Source organism: Mauremys reevesii, linkage group 5 (assembly GCF_016161935.1).
Source record: "Mauremys reevesii isolate NIE-2019 linkage group 5, ASM1616193v1, whole genome shotgun sequence".
NCBI lineage: Eukaryota > Metazoa > Chordata > Testudines > Geoemydidae > Mauremys > Mauremys reevesii.
The window spans coordinates 86,120,656-86,134,186 of record NC_052627.1 but is presented as its reverse complement, the minus strand read 5'-3'; the positions used below and the strand labels follow the sequence as shown (position 1 = coordinate 86,134,186).

General features: G+C 40.0%; 1 protein-coding gene across 7 annotated transcripts in view; it reads right to left on the bottom strand.

Moving 5' to 3' along the window:
* Positions 1 to 13,531, bottom strand: part of SGCZ (sarcoglycan zeta) — a 491,213-nt gene that overhangs the window by 197,265 nt on the left and 280,417 nt on the right. For 5 of the 7 annotated variants that reach the window (XM_039542317.1, XM_039542313.1, XM_039542316.1 and 2 more), the window contains one exon: positions 3,489 to 3,590. In XM_039542317.1, coding sequence (XP_039398251.1) covers positions 3,489 to 3,590 — 102 coding nt within the window. Of the gene's footprint in view, positions 1 to 3,488; positions 3,591 to 3,630; positions 3,635 to 10,749; positions 10,886 to 13,531 lie in introns of those variants that run through there. The other 2 variants (XM_039542318.1, XM_039542319.1) reach the window with 2 other exon arrangements.

Here is a 13,531-nt window from a genome sequence, read left to right as displayed (position 1 = left end):
AAATTAATGATAGAACTCCCTTTGACTTCAATGCAGCCAGGATGTCTCCCATTGATTTCAACTGGACTACTTCACATAAGAATGGCCATACTGGATCAGTTCAGTGGGCTACCATTATCCTATCTTCTGACAGTAGTCAGTGCTAGATGCTTCAGAGGAAATGAACAGAACAGGCAATTATTTAGTGATCCATCACATTGTCCAGATGCATCTTGTAATAGTCAGAGATTCAGGGATACCCAGAACATGGGATTGTGCCCTTGACCCTCTTGGCTAATATCCCTTGAAGGACCTATCCCCTATGGACTTATCTAAATGTTTTTTGGACCCACTTATACTTATCAACATCCCCTGACAACAAGTTCCACAGGATGACTATGCATTGTGTAGAGAAGTATTTCCTTATATTTGTTTTAAACTTGCTGACTACTAATTTCATTGGGTGACCCCTGCTTCTTGTATTATGTAAAGGAGTAAATAACACTTCCATATTCATGTTCTCCACACCATTCATAATTATATAGGCCTCTGTTATACCCCCCACCTTCGCTGTCTCTTTTCTAAGATGAACAGTCCAAGTCCTTTTAATCTCTATTCGTATGGAAGATGTTCCATATCCTTATTTATTGCCCTTCTCTATACCTTTCCCAATTCTACCTGTGTGAGCAAAGTCACACTTGCTTAAGCGCTTGGCAACAGCAAGGTCTTGGTGGATAAATATAATATAATTCCTATAAGCCTGATTATCACACACAGCAGTTATGATAGACAGAATCACAGACATCACCCATGGGAAGGAACTGTCATAGCATACTTAATCTGGCTTTCTGTGACCACTAGGAAGGAGCTGTGTTTTCCCCAGTGTAGTTACAAGGATTGTCGAGTCTGGGGAATTTGCAAAACTTCCATAAACACTGCATTTGTAAGGTTCCTATTGGCTGGGTTGGGACATGGATGCTTCTAGGAATACTTGAATTTATTTTTTTAGCTTTATTTAAAAATGTTCATGAAGTATTCTGCAGTTTTTAAAACAAGTCTTATATTTCCTACATTAGGCCCCAGTATCACCCTTAGAATATTAGTGATTTACTTTGTTACTTCTGGAAATAATAAAAAAGCTAAAGCTAAGTTAGTGTATCAAGGATCATTGAGTTACAGAGATGTACGAGACTCTTAGGAAGATTATTTTTGAGAGGGTCTTTGTGCCTTTCTGTAGCATGACACTTTGAAAAAAAAATTATTTGAGGGGACAATTCCAGCCATAGTTGCACGTTCATTTATTAGAGGGCAGAATGTGACCTTAAATGCCTATTCCTGTTAGAGATGACTAATAAAATATATACAGGTCATTTTTGTGAGCTTAATCTTTTGGTTGTATCATGATCTAAATCAAAGCGATGATATTTGCATTTCTAAATATATTCAGCTACCTTGTTACTGAAGATTTGCTTATAGATGTTACACTAATTACCTTTTCCTATTTTTAGCAAACCTTTCATAAGGAATATTTTTCAAAAGGCAGGTCTTAAGGGAACAAACTGATTGTGAATAGAAAAGTCAAAGATGATTATCAAATAAAGTGATCAAAACACAATGACTATTTTGACATATACACAGATTGATAAAGTGTTACATGATATTTCAGCTGGCAGGCAAACACTCACGATTCTGTAAATCTTCACCAGTTTTTTTGTCTTACAGATGAAATGGACAATTAACAGCTCTGTCTCCTTTAACTGATTATTTTAAGAACTAAGTGTTGTCAGATGTTGGCTGCATTTGTGTTTGAGTTGTTCTGTCCCAGCTATGCGCAGATAGCGAACACAGCAGACCTTGATAGAACCGCCCAATAACCACAGACTCATTTAGTAGTGACGGCACACAGTCAGGTTTATTGTTGATGAAGCACAGCCCTAGCTCCCTGGGTTAACGTCTACAGTTACACTAGCACATGCATGCCTGTGACAATGGACACAGCTCAGCTGGCCAAAGACATTTCCTCCGAGACCTCACTTCATACACTGATACAAACAGGTTACATATTGCCCCTCTGATGTAGTTAGTTACCACCCCTTTAGCTTATCCATGGGTTCAATCAAAACATCTCTATCCATCATACTGACATCCTGACCTTATATTTAAGTGGGGTGAGGGAAGGAGAATCAGTGTGTCCTATCATCTTCAGAGAGTGTGTTTGTACCATACTTGGTATCGGGGTGTTCTGGTATCACCCTTCTGGAATGTACTTTCCTGAGTGCCTATACTTCTTAGGAATGTATCTTTTTGCAATATCAGCCCTGTTTTTGCCAGTTTCTGTGAGCTTGCATGCAAGCAGAGTCTGACGTCTGCTCACAGCCTGACTTTTGCTAGCTTTGCTTTATATTACAGGGCCTGACTACTATTCTAGTTCAGGTGTCAGGTCTCATAACAGGACACTTGCACCAGGCCCATTTCTCAGGCTCTCTCTACTACACAAAAAATATAATCATGAAGGAAAAATATCCAGGTGCCACTTATAAATTTAGATTTTAAGCTTATTGTAGCCTATAGTTCTCATGATACATTTTCATGCATATACATGATTGTTTCTACTGCCTGTTGAGGTCAAAGACCTTTCTGAGGGAGATTTAATAGTGGAAAGACATTTTTAATAGCTCTTCATTCCTGTCAACATTTGCACTATGCATATTAAAATTCTCTGTACTTCATTGACTAAAACATATTTTAATATTCCTCTCTGATAGCATTTGTATAGCAGCAAGAACTTAATAGAATTCAAGTACTGCAATTTTTTTATTTTTAATATATCTAGGAGAGCTACAACTCAGCATGACTCAGTTGAAATGAGCTGCGTTGAACTTTTGAATATATAATGTCTTGATTTAACGATTTTTTCTATAATGGCCTGCTGTTAAGTGATAAAACAATTACATTTTTAGCAATATTACAAATGGGTTGCCTTGAAAAAATCTCCATCCGAGTGTACATTATCCAGTTTTAATAAAATTCCCTGTACCTAATGAAAAAAATTAAACTAGCTGAAGCTAGAAGGTACTCAGGTGGAGCTACTTGAGTATATATGAAACTGTTCATTCTTTTCATTGCATTTTGCAGAACTTGTGTTGCTGGGTTCACATCAAATTGGAAGAATCAAATGTTCCATTCACAGTGCTGAGCCCCCTCTCCTGAAGATTAATGTACATATTTTGTTTTCACACATAGATGAGAGATGATGGCACTTTCTAAGTAATAGCACAGGAACAGAATGTTTCAGATAACAGTGAATATCCACTTCTTAGATTAAATCTCATTTTTGGCACTCATGAGCCTTTCAGTTCTCTACAGTGCTTTCTCTTAAGGTATTCTCAAAGCAAGCCTACACTGAATGCCAGTTTAAAAGGGTGCAGAAATCCTATCCTACATTTTCAGGCTGAAGAAATTAATCTGAATTATCTGTAAATAAACCCAAAAAGATCTCAAGCTCCTACCTTTCGGGAATGTATTTCTTTCACATACAATGGAAGTAGAAATTCAGATATGCCTTCAAGTCGAATTCCTTTTTTGGTGACTCTCAGATTCCCCATTCCATCCTAAAAACAACAACAAAATTATTTCACTTTTGGAAGTGACCACTGTGAAAAAATAAAAACCATTCAGCCCAAAGTCTAGAAGCAGTGAACGCAAAGAATAGGGAAGCAAGGTGAAAGGGACTCTGAATCTGATCTGAGAGATCAAACTTTTCATGCCCTTGTCGATAAAAACTTATTAAACTTTTCAAAAGCTGCAAAAATATTTTTTAAAATTAACAAATAGTCATCCAGTAGGTTCACTAGCTTGAAGATAAACATTACTTTTAAAATCACTAGTCAAAGTCTTTGCTGGTCTGCAGTGAGCAGGAGAATGAAGGTTTTTGAAGCCTCCTGGAAATTCCAGACAACAGTTTTGAGTAAAAACAAAGATGGTTAAAAAGGATCTATATTTAACATCCTGATATGAAAAGCTGTATTTTACACCTGTGTTGATGGCAAATCCAGCTTTTTTCTTTGTAATTCTGTAGCAAAACCAATACTATTCCACTGAGCAAAGGCTAGGTCAGGATCTGGGGATCCCATGCAACATGCTACCACTCACTAGAGAATTGAGGACAACTTCACCAGCTCTAATTTTATAAGGATGCATTATCCATGCCCCACTAGCATCTCTTCAGTGGGGCAGGGAGGCTACTCCAGGCCCAGAGGATGGATAAGCAGCTATGGAACAGCATTGCCACTGTACAGTGGTTTGTGCAAAAGCAGCAGTCACTAAAACATAGCTAAGGAACTAGGGTTGTGAAATATTAGCTGGGATAAACATTGGCCTGAAAGTTCTGAGCATGAGTGCTTTATTTTCCCTTTTATTTTCTTTTAAACTAAATTAGAGTACAATCAAAGAATGGCAAAAGAATTTTAAAAAGTTGTTTAAATACAATTTTGTTTATAAGGCCTGGTCTACACTAGGCATTTAAACCGATTTTAGCAGCGTTAAACCGATTTAACGCTGCACCCGTCCACACAACGAAGCCCTTTATATCGATATAAAGGGCTCTTTAAATCGGTTTCTGTACTCTTCCCCGACGAGAGGAGTAGTGCTGAAATCGGTATTACCATATCGGATTAGGGTTAGTGTGGCCGCAAATCGATGGTATTGGCCTCCAGGTGGTATCCCACAGTGCACCATTGTGACTGCTCTGGACAGCAATCTGAACTCGGATGCACTGGTCAGGTAGACAGGAAAAGCTCCGCGAACTTTTGAATTTCATTTCCTGTTTGCCCAGTGTGGAGCTCTGATCAGCAGAGGTGGCAATGCAGTCCCAAATCCAAAAAGAGCTCCAGCATGGACTGTACGGGAGATATTGGATCTGATCGCTGTATGGGGAGGCAAATCTGTTCTAATCACAGCTCCATTACAGAAGACGAAATGACAAAGCATTTGAAAAAATCTCCAGAGGCCACAGCAGGGACTCAGCACAGTGCTGCGTGACAAGCGTAACGGAAAGCCAAAGAATCAAATGGATGCTCATGGAGGGAGGGAGGGGGTACTGAGGACTCCAGCTATCCCACAGTCCCCGCAGTCTCCAAAAAGTATTTGCATTCTTGGCTGGGCTCCAAGTGCCTGAAGGGTCAAAAACATTTTCCCGGGTGTTTCAGGGTGTATGTCGTCAATTTACACCCTTCTTTCCCCCCCAAAAAGAAAAGGGGAAAAAATCATCTCGCCTTTTTTCAATGTCACTCTATGTCTACTGCATGCTGCTGGTAGACGGGGTGCTGGAGAGCTAAACAGCAGCATCCTCTCCCCTCTCCCCGGTGGCAGATGGTACAGTACAGAAGGACTGGTATCCGTTCTCGTCATCAGCCCGTGAGTGCTCCTGGCTGGCCTCGGTGAGGTCGGCCGAGGGCGCCTGGGTAAAAATAGAAATGACTCCTGGTCATTCCTAGCAGATGGTACAGAACGGCTGGTAACCATCCTCATCATAGCAACTGGGGGCTGAGCTCCATCAGCGCCCCCTCTGTCATGTATAAAGAAAAGATTCTGTACTGCCTGTACTATCACAGCAGCTGGAGGCTTCCTCCCCCTCATTTTAGCTCATTAAAAAGTCTGTTTCTTATTCCTGCATTTTTTATTACTTCATCACACAAATGGGGGGACACTGCCACGGTAGCCCAGGAGGGTTGGGGGAGGAGGGAAGCAACGGGTGGGGTTGTTGCAGGGACACCCCCTAAAATGGCATGCAGCTCATCATTTCTGTGGGATCTCTGGGGCTCTGACATGGAGCGACTGTGCTCTCTGGTTCTCTAGTACCCTTGCCCCATATTCTAGGCAGGGCTGACAATTTTTAGACAAAACATAGGAAGGGAATGACCCAGGGGGTCATTCCCATTTTTGCCTATGCGCCCCCGGCCAACCTCAGCGAGGCCAGCCAGGAGCACCCATGATAGCAGCAGACGGTACAGAATGACTGATAACAGTCATCTCACCGCCAATTTACAATGGCATGGTAGACGGTACAATATGACTGGTAACCGTCTCTGCTATCTTGCAAAGGCAAATGAATGCTGCTGTGTAGCAGTGCAGTACCGTGTCTGTCAGCAGCATCCAGTACACATATGGCGACAGTGACAAAAGGCAAAACGGGGTCCATGATTGCCATGCTATGGTGTCTGCCAGGGCAATCCAGGGAAAAAGGGCGCGAAATGATTGTCTGCAGTTGCTTTCCCGGAGGAAGGATCGAGTGTCGACATTTACCCAGAATCACCCGCGACACTGTTTTTGAATTAGGATCTCAACCCAGAATTCCAATGGGCAGGAGACACTGCGGGAACTATGGGATAGCTACGGGATAGCTAGCCACAGTGCAACGCTCTGGAAATCAACACTAGCATTGGTACATGGATGCACACCGCCGAATTAATGTGCTTAGTGTGGCTGCGTGCGCTCGACTTTATACAATCTGTTTTACAAAACTGGTTTATGTAAAATCAGAATAATCCTGTAGTGTAGATGTACCCCAAGACAGACAATTGAAAGAGCCTGCTCTTGCTTAGTTATGGCAAAATTCCCAGTGGTTTCATTGGGAACAGAACTGGACTGAAAGTAATATTTAGTCTCTAATGTGGAGAAAGGAAGCTTCAAAAGATGGCTGCTAAATCAGTGTACTCTGCATGTTTTCCCATCAGGCTTTTTAGCACACATTTTCAAATAATTACAACAAAGCCCAGATTCTGTGTACACTATGAGGACCTACTAGGACCACAGAAACAAAAAAAATATGCATGGCACAAGTATCCCCAGCTGCTCACAAAATGACGCAGTAAGAAAGGTGCCTCAGGCTCGGCACCCCACTGTCCAGGGGAAATACTCTGCAGGGCTCTCCACAGGAGGACACAGAATGAGTATGTAGAATGTTGGGGCATAATCAGTGAGGCAACACACAACAGCAATCCAACTAGGCTAAAATCTCACATGAGCACATCAACCACTGCACATATATCAGATAGCAATGGCTGCAGGCAAGCTACACAGCAGCTTCTGTAGATGGACCTGAGGGTTTCTCTCCTCAAGCCCAAGACTTACTTAATACTCAGATTTTACTTGAATATGAACCCTTACTTTGCATTTTGCATGAATGCTCCCAGAGTCACTCATGAATCACACAGATAAAGGCACCAGCCAAATACCCCAGCTCCCAGCCTTGGACCCTAGGAATATACCATCTTGAGCTACTCAGGACCCTTTCTTGAGCAATGCAAGTTTATTAATTGATTATTAATTTATTAATCCACTTCAATAATGAAAAGTGGATATACACCAGCCTTTGTAACCTGAGCAGATTTACCAAGCACTTCAGTCAAATTCACTAGTAAGGATAAACACTAGAATAAGTTTATTGATTTAAAAGATATAATCACTTAAAATCTGTGATAGGTAAAAAATCAGATTGGTTACCAAAATAAAATAAGCACACAGTCTACACTCTCAGCCCTGTTAGACTGGGCAACATCTAAATTAAGCAGTTTCTCACCCCACTGAATATTGCAGGCTGATTACAGTTTTTCATTTGCAAGCTTTTTCCTCTTTGCTCAGGAACCAGTCTCTTCAGCTCCAGTGTTCTCGTTGCCTTCAGCATAGGTGGGGGAGAAGAGGAAGGATGAAGCATGGGTCCACTGTGTCCTGTTTTACACACTTAGTCCATGTGCTCGGAGAACATAGGTCCAGGCATTACTGGCAGACATTGCTAAGTCACCAAGCGAGATTGAGCACTTGCCCTGGCTATAGCCTTGTGCAAGTGAGTCATTGAATTGTAGCTCCCTTGCTGGACAATGGCTGTTGATGGTTATTTGACACCCGCCTAGGCATTGGTTATCGCTCTGGTTATTGTCTTTGGGGAGCTAGTATCTGGGTATTTCCCATACCCACAGCATATTTTAGTGACAGTCACACAACACTATTCTCATAACTGCATATACATTAATGATATACATATTCAGATGAAACAGTGGGTTTTAGCAGATTATAAACTTTCCTATGATACAAAACATGCCTTGTAATGTATGCAAAATCACAAATGTATTCAAATGATGAATATGAGGGTTACAGGGTTCTTTCCTGGGGTGTAGAGTGTCATACTCTCTTTATGGCTGGTGTAGAATCCATGTCTAAGGCAACCCTGAGCCCTGCTGTTCCACAGCTACACATTGGCCTCTTGGAGCTGTTCACAACCCCTTGTGCAAGATCAAGTAGCACTCAGGTTACTTTAAATTATCCTGAAGGATTGGTGTGGTGCAGAGCTGCCCCAGGAACAGGGGAGTGCAGAGATGACCTTTCTTGCCTCCTGATCTGAGTTGTGTTATCCTCAGCTGTAGCTGTGGGCTTTTGGGGCCTTTGTATTTTCCAGAAACAAACTACAAATCTTAGTTTCTACAAAGGATTCCAAAGAACACTAATTCTCCTCTTACTCCCCCAGCTTGCTATTCAAGTGCTTTTTCAAAGAATGTAAACCATGTAAATCTTATCTGGGATTTAGAAGTCTAGAAGATTATCAAATAAGAGTCATATAGAGGCAGTCAGCACTAAGTGATGTTGAACAAAATATTAATTTTTTCCCCAGTATTTCACTGCTCAAGACCTTTATCTTTTACCCAAATTCCACCCTATGTCCATGCTTCTACTGAATGTCAGAATAAATTTTAGCATTGCATGTTGCCTTCTATACCCATTTATATATTGAAAACTATCCCATCTACAAACTCAGGCTATGAACTGTGCTCCCCACCCAAAGAAACCTAGCAAAATGCTAAATGGAGAAATTAACATTAAATCAAGGTCCTACACTAAAAAGTTGTACAAAATGATATTGTGGGGTTCAACATACACTGCACATCTGAAGTTGCATGCTCTAAAGTTGAAGATAAGGCCTCAGTATTCAAGACTATAGAAATATGAAGTGTTGTATGCTTCATTTCATACCTTGATAGTGTTTCATGTTACTTTTTACATCTGCTTTCTTTTTGCTTTTAAAGAAATAAGGAGATTTGTTTTACTATAGTACAGTGATGCTCAAATATTTTAGCAGTTTGCCCTTGACTTAGGTGTGTTCTTAGCCCAAGAGGGCTAAAGCACGTAAGGCCTCTTTGAACATTAAAAGTTCAAGCATTTGTTTTAAACTACAATTGCTATAGGGGGAAAAAAATCAACAGAAAGTATTCTAATATGCATAGAGGACAAAAGGGCCACAAAGACATGGGAAAAAAAATGAGATTCGGTATAGAATGAATAAAGGAAATTCAAGAAAAGAATGGATCTCAAATTTATTTGCCCCCTTGTCCAATAAGGGCTGTACGTTATTTTGTTTGAGCTATTCCTCTTCTCTCCCTCTCTAAATAATTGGCCCATATTATTTTTAACTTTCCAGGATATCAGTCAACTATTATTCAATAATATTAGCTGAATGTATGTTTCAATTTTATCCTAATGTAACACATTATCTTAATATAGTAAATGTGAGTTTTACCAACTGCACACCAGGCATAGTACTGCTAGTACATTTCTTGATTGAACCCAAAAGTTCATAACGTTAGCATCACTATGTAATAATAATAATACTTGAGTAAAGTATTATTTCAAACATGACCCTTTATTGTTTGGTACTTAGTGCATACCAACTGTATGCTTTGGCACCACTATAAGGTGCTTGAAACCTCCAGATGCCTTGTCTGGAGTCTAATGTATGTAATGAATCATCTTAGATTGAATGTGATTCCTATTTTCTTGCCAAGCTCTAGTACTTGACAAATTCAATTTTATTACTTGTTGAGAGTTAAGGCCTTTCTCTACCTTATTTTTAAATTCACTAACTGTGTTGTTAAATAGATCTACTGCAAGATTCTGTAATTAAATGCTACAGGAAACCAGACCTGAGGAGGGCTCCTGAATGTTTGTGGCAGAATATACACAAGTGCTAGACCTAGACTATGGAAATCAGTATCCAAAGAGATAAGAATTAACACAGGCCTCATATTCCTGTGTGTAAGACGGACCTGGGATTCCTCCAGTAAGATTGTTTTCTCTCATTCTTTTTCTCCTATAGGCTGGAATAGCTGCTAAGTTTTGTCCATATGTGATCTCTCAAACAATTGAGAGAGATAACCACTTATTTTCCCCTCAGGCTGCTCATAAGCAGTGGGAAGTGGGTACAGGCAGAAGCCTCTCTCTTGCAGTTGGCAGAATCAGAGGGAGAAAGAAGGTGGATCCAGGGCCAGCATGGGTGTTCTGGGAGCCTGGAGAAGCCAGGGTGGGAACATAGTATTGAAGAAGTCAGGAGCAGACTGTGGGATTAGAGTATAAGGGCTTATTTGAGGAAAGGGCAGAAGATTTGGGGTTAATTGGGGAAAGCCTGTTCACCTTCAGCAGTTATACAGTCTGCCTGCCCTCCATGCTAGTGCCCAGTGCAAAATACTGGAAAATCCTTCCCAGTCCCTGTAGCCCTGCTGTATGCATAAGATCCAGCTGACCTACAGAAGTATGTGAGGGAAGAGGCAAATGCTTGAGTGCTATGCCTAATGCATGCCCTGGACTAGAATTGAGACAGGAGAAGGATAGTGTTGTTGTAATTTCTCATTTTAAATACTTGAAAACCTCTCAGAAAATATGTTGGTGGGAGAGGGGAAATGGAAAATAAGTAATTATTACATATTTACTGTTGTCTGATTTTACCTGTGAAAACTTTGGTCTGGGATCAGAGGCCTGTCTACCAGTGTTACTGTTGAATGTGAACTCTTGGGTTATTTAGTTCCCATTCATGCTCCACGGTACGTTATTTTCATTTTATCAAACCTTAAATTCAAAAACTTCAGCCATTTCAATGGTTGTTGGTACCTGGAGGAGAGTGAGACCAATAAAAAGGTGTAAGGTCACATAAAATTAATCTTTTCTCTTAACATTTGAAATATAATATTTTGTATATGGTAAGAGTATATAGTGTGATTTCAAATCATTGCTTCAGTTTTGGAAGTCAATATGAGATCCATTATTACACCTTTTATGATTTATGGAGGCCATAATAGTTCAACAGTGCAAGCAGTTGATCAGACAATTGTTGATTTCAAGGGGATTACTGCTTCTAGCAGAAAGGATTTGCATAATCAGCCCCCTTGTTTGTAAGTTTGAGAGACTTTTAATTTTAAAATAAAATCTAGTTCTGGACAAAATGATCAGCTCAGGGTTCTGGTTTTTTTCTGTTTTTTTTTTTTTCTTTTTTTTTGGCACGCACTTGAGGCAGCTTGCATCAGAAGCTGGGCTTTGAGACAATCTTTTGGTGTTGGCCAGGATCTACTTCTACTGGCTGCCTCAACCCTGGTAAATTCTGGCAGCAGCCAGGCCCTCTGGTGAGGTGATCAACCTGACCCTGGGCAGTCCCGCCCCCTCAGTCTATATCACACAGTTAAGAAAACCAGATGCACTTGGTCTCAGATTGAAATATGTGGCAAGAGCAGCACCAGGAAGATAAAATGAAGATTTTGGGTCCCACTGCTTTCTGAACAGAGAGTGAGTCAAGCGGAGGGGGTGGGGAAGGAGGGGAGCGGAAATGAGGGTAAAGTGAAAGCCAATATGAAATATCCACTCTAATGAAGATATTTTGTGGAAGCTGTAGAGAAAAGATTAGGACTCAGGCAATTTATATTACTGTTCTCAAAGATAAGATTTGGGAGTGTGGATTAGAACACTTCACTCTGAAGTGCAGAAAGGGCACAAAGTAGGCAGCCAGCCATGAGTAAGATACAGTGGAGGTGAAAGTGTGTAAGTCACTTCTAGAGACAGTCAATGTGGAAAGAGAGACAGGATATCCAATGGGAAAGAAGCTGGTGGCTAAAGTTCATTTAAAAAATTAGGTTGTATATATATGAATACCACCGCCCTATACTGGGTACAGTCAGAACAACTCTTATGTCATTTGCCCGGTACTGCTAGGAGCTGAAATAAATACTCCTTTAGTTGAAGTGATAGGGATGTATAGTTTTCAATCTCCACCCACTTGGCCACAGGGAAGCTTCACGTAAGCCATGGTGTTTATTATTACAGTCATGAAGACATAGATGGTTGGTTGGTACTATCTAGCAAAATTATTCATTATATGGAAAGTGATAAGAATCAGTCTGAAAAATGCAAATTAATAACTGAGAGACCACTAGAGTAAATCCCCTTTGTGCAATGTAAAACATTTTAAAGGGCACTAAAATACATTACACAACTAGTCAACTTTAGAGTCAATCAGTAAGATGTATGGTCTGCTGCATCACTTTATTTACAGGAGTCCTCCGGAGATTTTATTATTTACTTTGTCAGAGAAATGACATGAAGCCTTTCATTAATCTAATTTACTAGCATAATATGAAGCTATTATTTTTATGTTAACTGGAGTAAAAAAAAATCATATCCACCTCAGATGTACTTCTGTAGAAAGTAAGTGACCTGTTAGATTAAAAATTTGGTCTTTCAGAGCTGGCTCTTGAAGAAAAGAAGATTTTTTTTAAAGAGGTTTGTGTAGATTAAACTCTGAAGTGATCAAGGATTAAAGGGGCTTGACATTAGATTTTGAAATATATCCAAGGCTACATTTATACACAGACAGCTTAGCCATTTGTCAAAACAAGTCTTAATGCCACCGAAGAAAAAGGAGGAATACAACTCACTTCCCAAGGACATAATTTTCTAGTACTTGTCTTCAGAATTTTAGATTAGATGCCATTTCTATCTGCACCACCTCAAAGACCAACATAATATATTGAATCAAGATTTGATCCAAAATCTAAAAGAAATACTAAGTCACTGGCTGCAGCAATATTGGTTGATTTATACTCCCTGGTATCCCACTTTTATGCTCTCAAATTCCACTAGGTGAGTTTTATCAAACAACATAGCAACACAGTAGTGTGAGTGGAACAAATCAGCATGTTTGGCAGGCATGGAAATTGATTACCAATTTTTCTTGCTTGGCAGAATTACTTCTCTCCATTCACACTCTTCACTGTATTGGGAGCATGAAGCCTCAGTCCCATAATCTTTTGTTCTGTGGGACAGTTAAATTCGCTTCAACACGTAGAAACAAAAGAAGGGTAAGTTAATATCTTTTACTGGACCATGTCTGTGGGTGAAAGAAACTTTTGAGCTACACAGAACTCTTCTTCAGGTCTGGGAAAGGTAATCAGAGTATCACAGCTAAATACAGAGTGGAACAGATTGTATTTAGCAGTGACAAACTGATTACCTTTTCCAGACCTGAAGAAGAGCTCTGTGTAGGTTGAAATAATGTCTCTTTCACCAACAGAAGTTGGTCCAATAAAAGATTTACCTCACCCACTTTGTCGCATATCCCGGGACCAACATGGATACAACAGCACTGCATAAAAATGTAAGATATAATTTTTAAAGACCAGTTTCCCCCTTCTGTCTGTACTATATATATCTATATCTATATCTATATCTATATATCTATATC